At 40.0% G+C, this 19412-nt stretch overlaps 1 protein-coding gene across 2 annotated transcripts in view; it reads left to right on the top strand.

Moving 5' to 3' along the window:
• The window catches only part of LOC310924580 (voltage-dependent L-type calcium channel subunit beta-4-like), a gene marked incomplete at both ends in the record, with an annotated part of 29050 nt that overhangs the window by 1432 nt on the left and 8206 nt on the right, over positions 1-19412 (top strand). The window contains 4 exons of one of the 2 annotated variants that reach the window (XM_083886362.1): positions 4250-4333; positions 14998-15180; positions 17054-17176; positions 17284-17411. In XM_083886362.1, the coding sequence (XP_083742488.1) occupies positions 4250-4333; positions 14998-15180; positions 17054-17176; positions 17284-17411 (518 nt within the window). Of the gene's footprint in view, positions 1-4249; positions 4334-10508; positions 10554-14997; positions 15181-17053; positions 17177-17283; positions 17412-19412 lie in introns of those variants that run through there. The other variant, XM_083886363.1, reaches the window with a different exon arrangement.

The raw sequence follows: 19412 nt of genomic DNA, 5'->3' as shown, positions 1-19412 counted from the left end.
AAAGATGCCCCGGTCTAAGCCAAAAGTAAATACATAATAAAAGTGTAAGCAGATGTGTGACATGTGGTCTGTCTTTTCTAAGATTATTTAAGTGAAGCTGTCAGCTGATATAAACTGCAGTAAATTTCTCCTTCAGTATCTCTCCTCACTCCCTTTGCCTTTGGTCTGCATCAAGAGGCAAAAGTAAGACAGTGACCCAGATTAATGACCCCGTTTTTATGAATTCAGGGAAGTAGGTTCTGACTTTTTAACAGTGACATTGTCATTACCATGTGAGGCCCAAACAGAAATGGGGCAAGTCACTTGCAGATAATTAATTCAGCTCTCTGGAGATGTTCTCTGTGGGTATATTTGGATTTTTGGAAGAGAAAGAGAGAGAAAGTCAGGTGATATGGAAAAAGAGAGTATGCAGGGCGCAGGAGGGTGGGCTGAAAAGTTAATATGCTGTTTAAGGAGTTAATGTCCAAGCAATGAAACTTGCAATAAATTCAACCTTTTGTCACACAAACTGCATTCTTTACTTCCAGATAAACCCACATTTGATAGGTAATTAGTATGAGAGTCATTTTGAGATGAAAAATTGGTACGGTGGTGTTACCAAATATCTGCAGAAAAAGGGGTCAGCTCCCAAGGACATTCATGCTGCCATTGTTGCTACATTAGGGGATTATGCTCCAGTTTGATCAACTGTGCAATAGTGAGCTTTGAAAATGACCCAAGGTCTAGATGTCTACCACAGCCACCACCCAAGAATACATTGATCGTATTCACCACATGGTGATGGATTACAGACGTTTGACTGTTAATCAGATAGCCAATGCTGTAAGCAAGTCCCGAGAAGTATTAGACAACATTCTGCACAAGGATCTTGGCATGTCGAAGGTTTCCACTCGGTTGTTGCCACAGCTATTGACCCCTGATCAAAAGCACACCATGCTGGTCATGCAGGAGCACTTGGCACATTTTGAGGCAAATCCATCTTGTTTTCTTGAACGTTTGCTGACCTAGGATGAGTATTGAACACAGAATAAAAGACAACAATGGAGGACATGCAGCAGCTCATTAACTCCCTGCTCGGTTTGTGGCTGTTTGTCTCAACAAGACGTCAAGCTTTGTATGAGAAGAGACAGCAGAGGTGTTGATGTAATACTGGTTGTAAGGTGAGTGACTTTTTCCAGCTGACTGTCGTGGGAGGAGTTGGTCTAGATCAGGGGTCACCAACCTTTTTGAGTCAGAGAGCTACCTTAAGGGTAAAAAATAATATGGAGGGCTACCATATAATATTTTTTTGTTTGTTTACCATTTAAATGATTAATATTATGCATTCAACTGCATACACATTCCTTCCAGTGCTTACTCCTAACGATTACCAGTTTTTATAAACAATATCAAAGATATTTTACTGACAGATCATACGGATACATGCAAGTGAGGTGAAGTGAAGTGAGCCCGCGGGCACCGTATTGGCTGCCCGCGGGCTACCAGGTGCCCGCGGGCACCACGTTGGTGACCCCTGGTCTAGATCTACTCTGACCTTACTGTACCATTGAACTCTGGTATCCCAAGGGCAGAAACATTCTGTACCTGTAGGTACACATTTGGAGAATGTTCCCTCACTTTGGGCTTTGAGATGCCAGAAATGTACTTTTTGATTACCACGGAAACTACAGAGCAAATTAAATCAAAAGGAGCTTTTTGAGTGTAGGTGTAGAAACAGCCAATAGAAGCACTCACTCTCATGATCTTTCCCATCACATGATTAGACAGAGCCTCCTGTGAGTCTACATTATTTATCTGTAAAGTCCTTTTCATATCAACTGAGACAATGAGTACAGTCTAGGTCTGCAATTAACAATTATTTTCATAATTGATTAATCTGTCGATTTTCTTGATTAACCGATTAGTTGTTTGGTCCAATACATGGCACAAACCTTTTGAAAAATGTTGGTCAGTGTTTCTTTACTGCCCTCACATCTAGTTTCCTTCTCTTTGCAAGCTAGAAGGCAAGCAGCATGTGTGATGCAGGATTCAGTGATGACAAGATTTCTTTTTACTTGTTTATTGGATACATCACGTATGAACATGTAAAACTGAAACAACAGTGCAGCATAACCACCCTGTCTAGTTTAGCACACGTTAGCATTCAACTTACACTGTGCGCAACAGACCTGAAAATACAAAAATATACAGGCTTCATTAACCATAGCAATCCCATTACAAGTGTTCCCATTCTCAAATATATCATATAACATACCAACGGACGAATTATGTCCAAGGCGGCAGTAGTTAAGATAAAGTTAACTGCGTTTTTGGATCAGACTGATCACCAGACTGCTCTTCAGCTACGTTGGCTTTTCATATTGTCGACTGTGCATGTGCTGCACTTGGAACAATATTTCCTTTGAACCACCAGAGGGTGCCATGAACTTACAAACTAGTGCAGTGAACCATACCCAACTCAGGGCACCAGGACCTAGTTTAACTTGGGTTAATAGGGTATAATATGGGACCTTTAAGAGTTTAAACTTTACCACTTTACAGCTTCAGAACACATTTTAGGATGACGTGTTTTAGATTTGAGGAGGATCTTGGCCGTTTCTTAACATTTCCAGTCGTGCTGGGGCAGCATACCAGTTCAGTAAAGTTGGAAAGATATTCACAGATTCAAACTTCTGGAATCAATAAATCTGAAGTGAAACGTTTTCCAAACACAAATGATGCCTCTGTCCCACCGTAATAGCATAGACTATGAGCTACAAACCAAAACCCCGCTTTTTTTCCACATATAAGCCGTTCTCCGAACTCGACGGACAACATAGATATCCCACAGCCGGGCGAGTGCGCAGGGACCGTCTGCAAATTGCAACACGAGCAAGGCGCTGCAAACAAAAATCAACAACTCTACTGGTATACAGTATGTAGACTCCAAAATTCCTACACACACCAAGGGTCACTTAATGCTCATACTACAGATCTTTTGTGAAAATATGCCTTTTTAGTATTTTGGTGATTGTTTTATTTGTACTAATCAGTAGTATCTTCCTATATTAATCAATAACTATACAGTACAGAGACTCCAAAATCCCTACACACACCAAGGGTCTCCTCGTGCTCATACTACAGCAGCTGTTTTGTGAAAATGTGCCCTTTTAGAATTTTGTTAATTTTTTTTATTGGTATTGCTATTGGTATATGTATTAATCAGTAATATCTTCCTATATTAATCAATTACTCAACTGTTATACAGTATGGAGACTCCAAAATCACTTCACACATCTAGGGCCTATCTATCAACATATTACACCTGCTAATTATGGAATCACGGAAAAGTAACGGCTATACTTCCACTTCAAGACGGCTGTTTTAGGATTAACCAGGCTCGCCATTCCTGTCGATCGTTTACTCACTTGTGTTGTTGTGTGCATGCATGCTTTGGTTTGTGTCAAAAACACTTGCCCAACTCTACCTCTGACAGGCTTACAATGGAATTTTACTCTACCTCAGCCAATCATCATCACTTATACGGTTGTCTCATGCAGAAGATTAAATTAAATTTGACAGTAACAGTAACAGTATTATGATGATTGAAACGGTAATTAATTAGATTACTAGTTACTGAAAAAAGTAACCCCGTTGGTAACACTGTTTATTTCTAACGCTGTTACTCTCATCACTGGTTATAGCAGAATTTGATCATATTTATAGTCAATGAGATTGTTTCTAACACACGTAAATCTCCTTCATTTAACATTAAAAAGCAGAATAAATAAACCAGGTATTATCTGAAATAAAAAGTAATTGCTGCATTTTAAGCATGTAATTCTGATCATAAACAGTAGATGTTTAATTTTAGAGTGCATTTACAGTGTAATGTTACTCTCCTTTGAGAAGCACAAACAAACAAAGAAAACTTTTCATGAGCCCAGAGAAACAACCTGTGTACAGGTAGCTCAGTGGTAGAGCGAGTCGTCTTTCAACTGTGGGTTTGATACCTGGCTCCGCTAGTCTACATGCCAATGTATCCTTGGGCAAGACACCAAGTCGTTCCCAATGGCTGTGCTGGCAGTGTATGAATAGGTATGAAAGATTTGTGATTGATTGCTTTATAAATGTGTGAGTTGATGGGTGTCAGTGGGTGAATGGCAAAACACACTGATTTCTTTGGTGGCAAAATGCACCAAAAAAATTTGGTGCATTTTGTAGATAAGTTTTTTTTTCCTGCCGATTAAGGAGTTGTGTTCTCCTACAGGTGAACAGAGGAACCTACTCAAGGAGGAGTCGCCTCAAAAGGTCTGATGGCAGCACCACCTCCACCAGCTTCATCCTCAGACAGGTAGACACTAAACTGCTCAATTCAAGTCCTTCAACTTTAGGATTGTATAGAGGGGTAATTTGTTGCATTGACCTGGAGGGGCAGTTATGTGCTGCTAGTATATGATAAAATATTCTATCAAAAAAAGCCTGTTTGCCTTGTTAACTGTCAAATCGCATAAAACACATTTGCCTGATAAATTACATATTGATTTGCCTTTTGTAATCTTTTCAGGGGTTTTTTACAGACTCATTTTGCATCACAAATACATTATCAAATCAGACACTTTTATTTTGAAATTCGATTAAATATCAAACAAAAACCACTATTGCGATATAATGATACGATTCTCATTTTGCCCACTCCGACTGAACAGTTGTTTTTTTTATCCTTCAAAAGGTTTTTTCCTGACCAGACCACATTCATCATTTGAGTCTGATCCTTGCCTTAAAGGTGCTGTTGTTGATTCAGGGAAAGCAAACAACTTTACTTATACAGTCGAATGTGCACCTATCAGCAGTGGCATGCACAGACATTTGGAAGGGCAGGGGCGAAAACTGAAAGGGCACCTGGAGGGGCAGGCACCACTAGTACGTTTAAAGCAGGCATGTCCAAAGACAGCCCGGCTCTGGGGACTGAATTTCATGTGGCCGTATATATGGACCGTCACACTTTATTGTTTAAGTAATTTCTATCACAGAGATGGGCGTTTTCTATACAGCACTGAATATAATTTCCTCTTACACCCTTTGGGATACTGTCATGTTGGGGCGGTGGGGAACTTCATAACAGCACCCTTTTTGATTGGAAGTGCACCCATAGGAAACAAAGTTGAAAGGGAATCTTGCATCACTTTTCTCCACTAGAAAGGCACTCCTTCTTTTATTTGTGTTTTGTTTTAGGCCACATATGAACGGCAGCCAGTAGTACGAGGGAGTATTAGGGCCAACCCCCCCAAAAAAATGCGACACAAGAAAAAAAAAATAATTCAGACAAAAAAAAAAAAGTCTGGCAAAAAAAAAAAAGAAACAGCACAAAAAAAAAAATTCCGGCACAAAAGAAGAAAGAATTCCGGCACAAGAAAAAAAAAGTCCAATTAATTGGCCATGGCTGCCTCTATAGACGCGTTGATTAAACGGTACTTCAGAATCGGCTATAATAATAAGGAAATTCTCTCTCTTTTGGCTCATAAACACAGTGTGTGATAAGTATTAGGACGCTGAAGAGACTGTGTCGGAATTGGTTTGTTCAGGAGGATAAACCATACAAACTTGGAGGAGGTGGCCGCATTCATAAAACATTAAATAGCTGGAACGGGGCAGATGCAGGGGTACCGATGGTTGCACCTGCGTGCGATCCAGAGAGTGTATGTTGTATCACAAGATACAATAAGGCAACTGATCAAGTTGCTTGATCCTGTCGGTGTGGAGCTCAGACAGAAGCGGTGTGTGCTGTCATGGAGCCGTCAGTCGCTTGTTGCTTGTGGTACATGGTCAAGCCTCTGCAGTTTGTTTTTTTGCCTGTTTTTTTTTTGTTGTGACAGATTATTTATTTTTTTGCATGACTTTTTTTTGTGCCAGATTTTTTTTTTGTTTTCATGATTTTTTTTGTGCCAGATTTTTTTTTTTGCCTGATTTCCTCATGTTTTTACCACTCTAGAGAAGATCTGGGCGTATGTGGCCCTTACCCTCCCTGACTTGCCCGCATGAGTTAGACATTAGAAAATAAATGTAAATAGAGTGCGAAGAGATAAAATGAGTACTGAGAAGAATTTAGTTAAATTTAGTTAATTCTGTAGGAGTTTGCTTCTCATGTGGCCCCTTGGGGAAAATAATTGCCCTGCTCTCGAGGCTACTTTAGCATGCGTCTTGCGAATCAAGAGGGCACTTTCATGAATGGTTTAAATGAAGAAAGTAAAGCCCAATTTATACTTCTGCGTTAAGTGCTCTGCGTAGGTTACGCAGAGTCCTCTGCGTCGACGTAGAGCCTGTCGAAGAGCCTCTGCGTCGTCTCCGACTGCACAAAATATTTTTTAAGTGTCCGTCACTCCGTCAAGGGACAACGGAGACGGCAAGAGCTGCAATTGGTCCTCAGGACAGGCTGAGCGAAGCTGCTCTGTGCCGGCTCAAGTGTTGGGAAGATTACTTTGGAAATGTAGTTGGTTACAATTACAAGTTACCCTGTTGAAAATGTAATAGTAGTGTAATTATTTCAATTACTTTATAAAAGTAATGTAACTAATTACATTAGATTACATTTTGATTACTTTTCTTAATTTTGAATGAAATCTCTTTATTTTACATAATACATTTTAAGACCTACAGTGTGATAAACCTTTCAGCAGTACTTAAGACTATATAAAAACAACATAATAAAAGACTCTTTTTTTAACCATGTTATGAGTTTGACCTTAGGTCTGTACTGTGAAGGAGGCTCACTTCCTCACTAAATGGAGCGACAATGGGCTGATTTCAGCCAAGAGGAGCAGGTTGTTTTAATGGAGAGAGTATGAGCGATACAAAAAAGCCTGATCACAGCCTGAAGCAACAGTGTTGTTGCAAATATGACAAGAGGCTGATTTTAAACAGCGGCGCTTTTATAGCCGATGTTATGATTAAACTGGTCGGGACCAGGTTCTGCTCTGTCTGAATGAAGCGTTTTTTGTATTTCCAGCCCAGGAAAATCTTGTGCGCTGCCGACATTATCGCTGCTGAGTCTGACTGCCGCCGTACGGTTTGTCGGTTGAGTCGAATGACACATGACCAGAGAGAGCCAATCACAAGCGTCAGTTTTGGAAGGAGGATGTTGACTTGAAAAAAACTAAAAAAACAAACATGAATCCATGGGGAGGAAAAAACTGATAAATCCGAGCTTTTGTGGCGATTTTTTTTTCCAATGTAACTTAATTTGTAATCATTGAAATTTCCAAAAGCAACTGTAATTTAATTACATATTTTCTCCCAGTAATGTAACTGATTACAATTACGTACATTTTGTAATTAAAATTACGTAACGTCGTTACATGTAATTCGTTACTCCCCAACACTGGCCGGCTCACAGTGCGCACCCGAGCGTCCACAGACACGGAGCTGATCCCCGCCGATAACGTCGCTGCCAAACTATAAATACGTCATATCTTAACACACACAGCACATGTTTAGACTCTAAACGGCCAATTTCTCGCCTCAAATTATCTTAAAACTGCGTTCCGTCACACAGAAAAGTGAGAAACGGCCACTGTTTCAACAAGAAAGTCTTTCTCTCTCTTTCTTTCTCGGACGCCATTGCTCACTGTAGCCTGAAGCAGAACAACCTTGCGCAGCGACACCTACTGATCGGGCAGGAAATTGCAGCGTGTGTCCATCACCACGACGCAGAAGTATAAAGGCTCGAGGCGTCTCCGTGGTGACGCAGATGGATAACGCATTACGCAGTCGGAGAAGTATAATGTGGCCTTAAGGGTGTTTTCACACCTACAGCATTTGGCGCACACCAAACGTGGTACTTTGGTGTGCGCCAAATCAACCAGTTGCTTTCACATGTCCAGAGTTCTAAACGAACCAAAATAGAGTGTTTTGTTTCAGATCAGCAGTTCACATGCAGACACTGCCTTGGAATTATTATGTATGAACAAGTTCCAAAAAGCATCTGTCTGCTGCTACAGCTAGCATGTACAGTGCTTATGAGCTGTATGAAATAACTATTGTTTTTTTACAGTGCAGATGAAGATAGCAGCAGCACACTGAAAATTGGCACACTCTTAAGACCAGTCGTCCAAGCAATCAGATTCTGTATGTCGAAATTTGGAACAGTCATTAAAAAATAACTCCTTCTCTCAAAATGTAACCTTTCTGGAAATTGGGTTTAAAGATTGGAAATATTTATTTAGAAATAAAATCATGTAACTCTAAAGTTATTACTCATTTAATAGTTTACTTGATGACCACACCATATATTGAAAAAAAAAATCTGGTATTTTCTTACATTTACTTCACTTAATTGGGATTATAATTAAAAGGTTAAAGGATAATTAGGATAATTGAGAATTCTTGTTTTGAGAGTATCTTAAACTAAAATCACAATTTATAAATGTTTACATGCAGAATTTCTTTTTTTCAGATCTGTCATAGTATTGTTCAACCATCCAAGATCTTAATGGGATTCAACTCTAGTCTACAAGATAACAGTGATCTACCAACAATCAGTAAAATGTGTCTGTACCTACTTTGTCTTCACTCTTCTCAAATAACTGGACATTATGTTAAGTAAGACAATCAAACTATTATTATTAAATTTCAGAAATATTACATTAAAAACAAACAAAAAAAAGATAATGACAGATTGCTCAGCACATGATACTTTTTTAATATTATGCCCAACCTGCAACTATTGATCAGGTTGATTTTCACACACACAGGCAACATAAGGCCCTGGGGCCAGATCCAGTACACATATCTGGTCTGTGACAGAATCAATGATGACAGTATCAGAGCTAAGATACAGGAAGAAACAGATTGCCTCAGAATCTTGTGTTTTGACTAAGAGATCTAAATATTATTTTATAAGTGTTCAAAGTCTGATATGGTCAGGATCTGTGGAGCGTGATACAAACCGACTGCAAAAACATCTCGTGTTCGCACATTCATATTAACAGCATTTAAAACAGACCTTTATTTTGAAGTAGTCACATGAAAGGAAATCTATCAGTTAATTACAGCATTTTTACTTTTAAAATATAAATGCTGTGCACGTTGTATTTAGAAATGTGATTATTATGTTTATATTTTGAAATAGTCACATGATTTTCCTGGAAGTGTGAGAAAGACTTCCGCAGCTTTTTATATTGAGACATTTAATCACAGATCCATAATAATAAAATAACCAAAAGTTTTGGAAAAACTACAATGGTTGGTGTAGTCATGGTTGTGCTGTTGCCTATGCAGCAAAAAGACCTTGGTTCATGACCTGGTCGGAACAAGGGCCTTTCTTCATGGAGTTTGCACCAAAACCCACGCACATTATGAGTCTGCCCATGTGTGCGTGGGTTTCCTCCACATTATCCAGCTTCCTCCCACAGTGGCTGTACCCTGCCTTTTGCCCTATGTCAGCTGGGATTGGCACCAGCAGCCTCGCGACCCTCATGTGGAGGATAAAGCGTGAGACTATGAATTAATAAGCACCAGATAAAGGGGATGTGTTACAATGTGCCAGAATTCTGATTTTTCTAAGAATTCCGAGCTTATTATATGTGATTACATCCAGAGTGGTGAAGTCAAGTTAATATGACAGAATTCTGATTAAAACGGAATTATCAGAATTCTGACCTTAATTTCAATCGGAAAATTACAGAATACTAGATTAAAGTCAGGAGAGTGAGATTATAATAAGAAATCTGATGAATGTCAAACTCTGACATTAGTGTCAATATTGTGATGAATGTCAGACTCTGTTAAAGTCAGAATTCTGAGATCATAGAATTCTGTATATATATACATATATATATATATATTTGAATGTATGCACTGTACATTTAATTTCTGCTCTTTAGAGGATAAATCAGCAGAGTGAGGATGAGAGGTAACAGGGAAATGGAGGATGCTGCTCCCCTATTTTACTCCTCCATCCCCCTCCCCCACTGCCTCCCACACTAAAAAAAAAAAAAAATCAAGGAGAGCGCTCATCCAAGCTGAGTGGATGGCCCAGTCAGCCAATCAGCTCCTTGCACATCGGCTCTGTCATCAGGCTTAGATATTGAGGAAGGATCCGCTGCTCTGACGCTGCTGCTGCTGCTTCTCTCACTGTGTATATGTATATGCATGCGTCTGTGTGGGTGTGTGTGGAGTTATATATATGTGTGTGTATGTATGTGTGTGTGTAAGCCTGATGAAATGCCAGGATTGGGCTACCTCCAGGGAGAGCCTCTCCATCCTATAATGTGAGGCGGCCAGCAGCACTGTGGGGATCAGGGAGAAGCTGCATCCATCAAGCTACGGGCCTCTGGAGGACCAGGCGTGATCCAACGGGAGGGCGGATTTAAAAAAAAAAAAAAAAAAGAGAGGAGAGAAGCCATTGTCGTCATCCATCCGTTTTTCACTCTGTGAGCCTCCTTTCTCCTCCACCTCCACTCTTCTTTATTTCCCCATTCTTCATTCATTCCTCATTCTTCTAAAGGCTCTCGTTGGAATATCAAACCTCCATGTATGACAATTTGTACCTGCATGGATTTGAAGACTCGGAAGCGGTGAGTGTCTGGATCTGAGTGTATATGTGTTAATCCGCTTTTGTGCCCTGCTTCTGCTGCTGTTTTTATTGATGGAAGTAGCTGAAAGAGGCCTTTAATGGGTTAGCCAACAGTACACCGAAGCGTGATCATGGGCTGTACTTGGTTGGAAGGGGGGTTGGGTCAGTGGGTGTTGGTGAGAGAGAGATCGAGAGAGAGAGAGAGTGTGTATATGTGCCCACATGAGGCAGGTGTCTTCCGTTGTGTGACATTCACATAATGTCTGTATATCTATTTCTCTGATATGTGTATGTGGCTGCAGTGTGCTGATGCCATCAGGAAACCACCAGAGTCAGGAGGAGCCATTTAGTTGTTAGCTCTTAGTGAAGCGATGGACTGAGCCCTGATTCAAAGAGGGAGATGGAACTCTGTTATAATTACATGTGTCTTTCCCCTAAAGGCCCATAACACCCACATCTCATCACATTTCAACATTTATCAAACGTGTAGCAGGGTATTTTTCACCGCATGATGTGCAGGCTCTGCCAAGGCTCAGCGAAAAACATGCATCATGATGTCATTAGGTGGATTCTGATGCTGATGAGTCACATGCCAAAGCTACTCCATTGGATAAAGACTCGGATGCAACCTCAAAGCCTCCACACTGACACGAGATGTGATGCTCACAGCGACATTTCTGCCAGTCAAGTTTTAACTGTGAGAGACGGACAAGGAAAATACTAAAAAATACAAATGGAAAATAAACTATTTCCACAGGGCAACAAAATTCATAATTTTGTAACACAGGCTCTTTCATATACTGCAAACCTCTAGTAAGCTCAGATAACCTTGATGACATCATAGTGACTTCATCGTGTGTTTTTTTGTGCTGCTCCAGATCAACTATTGCTCCTCATGTTGTGTAAGCTGAATTTGGTGTGTAAAAATAGTGGCGTGACACACAACAAATCAAACACATCATGTTTCCTCCTTCATATCAGCATTTTTTAACAAAGTCCTCATTTGAGTTTCCTGGACACATCACTTTATGATTACATCCAGGGTGCTGAAGTCAGGTCCCTGCATCTGCTGGCTTGTAAAAAACAGCGAAAAGTGCTTAGGTATGATGACTAGCTTGATTGATCGTCTTGAGACTAATGGACTTCCTTAATTGAATCATCATCAGTGGCTGATTGCTTAGATCGACACAGCAAAACGAAGCCCGGTTGGTCCACTTATGTCCAAGCAACACAAAAAAGGGGCTGTTGAATTACTAGAAGTGTCTATGTTTGAAAGGATGAACTGTCCTCACAGAAAGGGACAGACACATGATAAAAATGTGAGCTTATATAAGCTCCTTCGTGGTTACAGTAGTGCAGGTTAAATGCAATACATTCAGAAATCAGAGATTTTAAATTAAAAACACAATTTACAAAAGTAAATATAATGTTGTACTGAATCATCAGATCTTTTGACCCATGTGTAGAATTGTAGGCTACTATGACATTTTTTATTGTTTTTACAACTTTAAACTTTGTTGTTCAGGCTAAAATTTATCAGAAGTTGGAACTGGGAGTGATGTAGTACACCGTGTTCCAGTTGAAAAAAACATGGACGCAAACACTCCTCTACATGGTATTTTTCATGCTTTTTTAAAAACGGAAATGTTAAAAAGTCTTGTGCTGTAAGTGTTGTTTGGCTTAAAATTCTGAATTTGTGGATTCATTTTGAAAGAACATGGTCACAGTATTGTAATACACACAATTAAGGCTGTTGATTAGTTACAGTGCAGTACGAAAATGACACATATACAACACTGGTTTGAAACAACAACCGAACAAAGAAAAAACAAGTTTTATCCCATGACTAAGCAACTTGAACGCCTCAATGTCATTGTTACCATGGCTACCAGAAGTTATTAAACCATAAAGTCTACTGATCATAAATAACATCACTTATATACACTGACAATGCTGTGCTGTCCAAATGCTCAGGGTTGGGATGGACTGTCATTTTCATGAGGTGATTTCACGAGATGGGTCAGAGGGCATAAAAAGTGTCTTCCTCCTCTTTCTCTTGTAAATGAAGAATTGCCTAAAAGCATGATGTTGGCTGTGTGTGGTCATACAAACTGCTGACTGCAGAGGAAGTGCTCCTGGCAACTCTTCTTCACATTATCATCATTTTACCTGCTCCACATTCACAGTGCCAAACCACCACTCACGACTTGGCACAGGTCGATGTGAACCACGCACTTGAAGTCTTTTATAATGTAACGTAACATCTTATCGTTTGGGTGCATCTGTCCCGGGATTTCTGACTTTTGTTGAGTGCATTTTTAGCATCTAGTGCAGTGCCCGTAGGAAGTATATGCTGTGGAAATCCAGAGCGAATTGGGTTACTGATAGTGTATTCCTGGCGTGACTATCACCAAAGTCAGACCTATGCACCTATCCACACAATTAGACATGAGGTGGAGCTCCCCTGAAACTTGTCCCCTTGGAAACAGTGAAGTGCTGCGATACACGTCCTACGTAAATGAATTCAAAATTCTTCAACTGTCGAGCTATTAGGGCTAATGAAAACTGTCGGGCTAGGCTATGACACAAATATCGTTTATTACCAGTAGTCAATTGTCTACATTATCGGAGGGTATTTCACCAATATAAAGAGAGCAGTAGGCTATTCGCGACCTGTAGAACCACATCCATTGTGGCCACATCCATGCATTTTTAAAGGACTCACTCTTATCACAATAAAATACTCATCAGTCCTTAAAGTTATGAGCTTGTACACAATGTCTGTACAATAAACACATATTAATCCTGTCGGCGCCCCTGCATGGTGTAGAGTGATAAATCAACAAAAATTTAGATGAAAATGAAAATCAAGGATGCGCACCATCAAGCCATGCTCAACTCATATCCAAAATCTTAGGTGGATCTGACTGAGGGTCAGCGAGATATGCCCGTCACAGTCGCACACAGACACAACTTGCTTACCCGCTCGACAGATAGACTAGTGCAGTGTACTCATTATCAAGTTATAATTATTTTTGTATGTTTTGTTTGTCTTTTATTTACAGACTCATTTTGCATCATGGATATATTTAATTGTGCACTATTGAACAAACTAGGCATTTAGTTGCCCCCTGCTCACCTGAGTTTTAGACCCCTGCTTTAAGATGTGGTAGAAACTGTATTCTGTAATTCTAAACTGCGTTTGAAAGATGTTGTCATTTTAAAACTCACAGCCCAACCCTAGTTTGTTTAAAGGGCCCATATTGTGCAAAATCAACTTTTTAATCATTTTAGTACTGATATTTGGGACTCAGGGGGCCATACCAGTCCCCAAAATGTGAAAAAACAAGACTCAGTCATGTTTTAGTGGTTCCACTTTGTGTAAGTATAGGCGATAAAACACGCGATGCTTTAACCTCCCTCGGAATGACGACATAGCGACACATTTCACCGTGAATATTGGCACCCTGCCAGGCAGAGTACTTCACAGCTCCACCGTAGCTCCTCCTTGTCCCTGTGAAATACAGAGTGCAGGCGAGGGAGGAAGAGTGGCTGCACAGCTGAGCACAGTGTTTTACACAAACTTCCAGCCTCAGAGGATTTATGTGTCCAGTGGATATATTTTATTTATGGAAAAAATGTTCACAAGCTTCACAAGCCCTTTGTTGTTGATCGTGTATGTACGAAAAACACCTTGAACGCACCAGTTACGTGCCTGCAGTTAGCGAGTGACATGTGTGGATCAATAATATGAAGAGCACGCGTTTGAAAGCACTGCAGAAAGATGTAGATGTTGTCCTACATTTCAACTAAACCAAAGGCTTCCTTTCTGTCGTGTTTCCACGTTCTCTGCTCATTATTGATCCACACACGTAATTTTCAGCCGCAGTAACACTGGTGCATTCAAGGTCTTTTTCTAGCGTAGGAATTTACAGACACACCGTGCCGCGCGGCGCATTAATCGTTTTTCTTCGATTCAAATGTTTTTATGATCGCGAAAAGCCAAAATCGTGGTCACTCTATGCATTACGGTGAAACTCAGTAACAACGGGTATACGGACATTACTATGGGGTATATGGAGCGGGGGTTGGGACGACGGTGCATGACAAAAAAAAAAAAAAAAAAATCTTGGCCTGACTATTTTTTGGTTTTAAAAAAGTAAGTGACTAGATTTACAAGCTAGTTTTAAAAATGCTAGCCAAGCAATATCAGCTTGAAACAATTATTATTATTTTTTTAATCAATATAGGAATACTTGACTTATTCCTCATGGGGCTGTTTTTGCAGTGTAACAGATGCATTTATTGTTTTTATTCATTATTTAATTATTGTGCTGTATTCGCTGGTTGATACACCTAATCATATACAAAGAGTGTCAGAGGTGTGAGAGGTACAAAAGAGGTACAAGTAAGAATATAATGTAAGAATCGTGTCTGTTCTTCAGGGCTCAGCTGATTCATATACTAGTAGACCATCAGACTCAGATGTCTCTCTGGAGGAGGAGCGGGAGGTCCAGGCTCAGGTCCAGAGCCAGAGCCAGAGCCAGAGCCCCAGCCAGAGCCAAGGACCGGGACAGAGCCGTCAGGAGAGGGAGCAGCAGGCCACCATTCAACTGGAGAGAGCTAAGGTAGCAATCTATTGGGGGGGGGGGGGCACTACTACGATAACTATAGTAGTGGCATGGTGTGTTAGCCTAGAACTCTAGAAGCCCCTACCGGCAGCAAATGTAATTTGGCTGGCGGGGCAGTCTAGCTACGCTCCATTGAGCTTAGGAGTTGAGAAATCGAGAAACGGACGGCCCAATCACATCGTGGTAGGCGGGCTTAACGTTATGACGACCATAACAGCTTAGGTTAGAGCGTTTGAAAACAGGGGTAGTACATGTAAACCATGTTATCAAATGATGTTGCTGCCGGCAAAACTAGTTGGAAACATGCCTGTAATGAAAACCAGGCTATTGTACACTGTCACATGATATTACAATATATGTAACAATACAGCTCACGGTCTCTTTTATCTGCACGACCTTCTGCTGCGGAGGCTTCCACGTCCTTTTCGCCCTCCACCCATTTCCAGTACACCGGCAAGTCGCGATCTAGTCTCGAAAAAACGGTGAGACACCGCTGACAAAGTCGTTTTGACTTTGCCGGTGTGTCACCTATCGCCACTCCAACATGTTGTAATCTCTCTGCAACAGTTTATTTTTTCTTCTGTCTTTGAAAGATGTTTGTTGAATGTGCAATGACGCCCGAAATCTTCAAATTCCTTTCACAAAAACGGCAACAGTCGTTGATCTCCATTACAACATTTGATTTACGACATGTCTTCACCAAACTTCACAACAGCACATAAACACAGAGCACTCCCACACCTCATTTTTCCGTCATTCTGACTTCGTCACCTCCTTCGTTGCTCTGATTGGTTGTAGCGCTATCCTATTGCGTGGAGAGGGAATTTGAAAGACAAGCGGTTATCCGACCCCTCCGATTGAGCCCTGCCTATGGAGAGTTCCCAGACCCTACATCTTGATGTGGGTCTGGCTCGTCAGGCTAATGGTGTGTAGATCTTTTGGCTTTTATTTTGAAGGTAAGATCAGATGTGGTTGCTGTGTTACGCAATGAACCGTTGCCTTCTATTCAAATGACAAAAGCTCCATGTTAATAGCACATTTTTGCTATTTAATGTAGTATTCTGGCGCTTTTGCAAATTGCTTCAGTTTGTACGATAATATTTGTCAAAATACAATCATTTAAAAGTCACAGTATGATAATTCTGTATTTTCCATCTGGAAACACCGATCCGCTTTGTCTCTCCTCCTTTCTGGGGCTTTATGTTCAAGGCCTTTTTTGTTCTATCTATTGATCTTTATGCAATGGGTTCAACACAATCTAAAATTATTATTAAAATTCGGTTCAGCATAGTCTAACATAATGGGAGTGGGGGTGTCAAACATACGGCCCGCGGGCAAGAACCGGCCCACCAAACAGTCCAATCTGGCCCCAAGGATGAATTTGTTAAAATTATTAAAAAAAAAAAAAAAACATATTTGTCAGATACCTGTGACTAAATGTTTTGAGCCTTTGTAGATCAACTGTGATCTGTAAGTTGTTATGCACATGTGTAAATGGTAACCTTTTGCATAATATTGCTGAAATGTATTATTTTTTCAAGAAATTAAAACAAGATACTTCACTAAATGTAAAAAAAAAATGGAGATCTTGTTTATAGGTTATCATGCTATTATTTTATGTGACCCCTGAACTAAAATGAGTGTGACACCCCTGAGTTAAAGGAATTGAATATACTTGGCCAAGGAAAACAGAGGCAACATCAAGACAGGCATGTACATGGCCTGATGCACCTTAATTATTATTAGATTAGTCCTGAATATCAGGGTTTCTCAATCCTGGTTCTGAGGACTAAAGGCTAAGGTAAAGGCTGATCAAGGGATTTGAATTCCCTTCAGATTACTCACCGAGTGCCTTTTATTGATCACGTAGGCCAAACCAGTGGCATTTGCTGTAAGGACCAATGTCAGCTACTGTGGTGCACTGGATGAGGATGTTCCAGTTCCAGCCACTGCCATCTCCTTCGATGCCAAGGATTTCCTCCATATAAAAGAGGTATGTGAATAGTTTGTCGTCAAACATAACACCTGCTGCATGTCCAGCAGCCAAAATATTTTTTCCTTGTACGTTAGTAATCTCCCCTTTGACGTTATGCTGCTCAGAAGTTCAACAATGACTGGTGGATAGGTCGGTTAGTGAAGGAGGGCTGCGAGATCGGCTTCATCCCCAGTCCTCTGAAGCTTGAGAACATCCGGCTCCAGCAGGAGCAAAAGAGAGGACGAGTTCAAGGGTAAGTAACAACAGCACATTATAGTTCTAGTCATATGCTGTGTAGTTAATGGAAACACAAACAAATAGGGAGGTAAAATCAGATGAAACTATGGACATAATAATCAGCTGAACTGGTTCATTATAAGATGTTAGTGAGATATACCATATGACTATTTCTTAAGCTTCATATTATATGTTAATTTTCAAAACCTGAGCCTGTTCCTTTAAAGGAGCTATATTTATATTTTTGTAAAACTGTAGGCCACACAATGGCGCTGTTGCCTATGCAGCAAAAAGACCCGGTCAGAACAAGGGCTTTTGGAGTTTTCATGTTCTCCAGTTTCCTCCCACAGTGCAAACAAATATGCAGAGGTTAATTGGAGACTCTAAATTGGCCATAGGTGTAAGTGTGAGAGTGAATGGTTGTCTCTCTCAGTGTGGGCCTGCAATGGACTGGCGAGCTGTCCAGGGTGTACCCTGCCTTTTGCCCTATCTCAGCTGGGATTGGCACCAAGGGCCCTGCAACACATCGTGTGGAGGATAAGACTCTTGTGGGTTGCCAGGTGTTTCCAAAAGATGGCAACATGGCTTACACTTATAGGTTTTTCAACTTCTGACAACAAAAATGCAGAATCTGTTATAATTGGCCGATTAATAAATAGTCCAATGATTGTTAAAAAATGGCAAATATATTGATCGTACCGATTAATCTGGCTCCCCCTCAATGTCAGCTCTGAGCAGCAGCAAAGAACTCTCACATAATAAGGCAACAATAACGGACTGTAAAACCATTATGTATGTTAGGGTGCATGATATTTACTGGTATTATGTCGACCAATAGTGGGTTTAAAATATATCCAATAAATGTATTACCAGACACAGATCCCCTGATATGATCAACCACGATCGGTAAAAATAACAGTTGCAATTTTGCCATTGATTGGACAAACGTGCGAAAAAAAGTGTCCGGTGTGCAAAGGCCTTTATTCTTATGTTATCGTTCCTTTTAGTTATTATTCTTATAAAATAAAATACACCAACTGACTGGGCTTTATTTTCTTCATACATTATAATCATCAGCTAATCTTACATAGCACCATTTCCTTTAAACATGGCTTTCAAAATAAGAGCCACTGACTTTGGCTTTCTACTATTTCCTGTGTAAATCTTTTGCCATGATGCTTGGCAATAATAAAAATAAATATAAATCTTACAGTTGTTATAAAATAAGATACACATTTTTATGATATAGTTAATTATATTAATTATATTAGTTAATTAGTTATTATCTTAGTCTATTAGTTAGCTAACTAATTAAACAACTTCATTTTTTAACTTATTTGTTTTAGTTTTTATTATAATCTTCCAGTCTTGCTGTTTTATTTCATAGTAATCCCATTTGACTCAAGCACTTCAGCATTTCACTTACTAGTTAGATTTTTCTTTTGTGGCAGTGAGCCGCTCAGATGAGGAGAGGTCTGAACCCCATTAACCAGGACAGTATTTTCACTGTAGCTTTAAACTAAGGTCTGTCTGTGAGAGACGCTGCTGTCCAACAAATATCTGACATTTAGAGAGAAACTTCAAATTTAAAGGAAATGACGAATGAAAAAGATAGGTGTTGTTTTTCTGCATAGCTTTTATTGTCAATGTAGGGAAACAAACATGTGTATACATTATTTATACTCGGGATGAGTATTTGATTATTCACTACAGTTACAGTGTTTATTCAAGATATATTAAAAATATATAAATTAAATCTACAAATCTAAATGACTACCTAATGTGTGGTACATTGTGTCCCACAAGGTGGCGTCAGCAGCAAGCATTTAGTTCTTGGACTTTGTGTGTGTTTTCAGAAGTGATGAAATTTACGAGCTGTCTTGAATACATCTTGAAGTCGCTTCTCTAAGTTCAACACACTGTAGATTAGAGTTTAGAATCTCTGTCTGAGCCCAAACCCAAACGCCTTTCCTCGGCCCTGACGGACCAGGCTTGTGATCATGTTGGCCAAAAGGTC

Source organism: Microchirus variegatus (genome assembly GCF_963457635.1).
Source record: "Microchirus variegatus genome assembly, chromosome: 1".
NCBI classification, from domain to species: domain Eukaryota; kingdom Metazoa; phylum Chordata; class Actinopteri; order Pleuronectiformes; family Soleidae; genus Microchirus; species Microchirus variegatus.
Note: the sequence above shows the minus strand (reverse complement) of the source record. Positions and strands in the feature narration are given on the sequence as shown.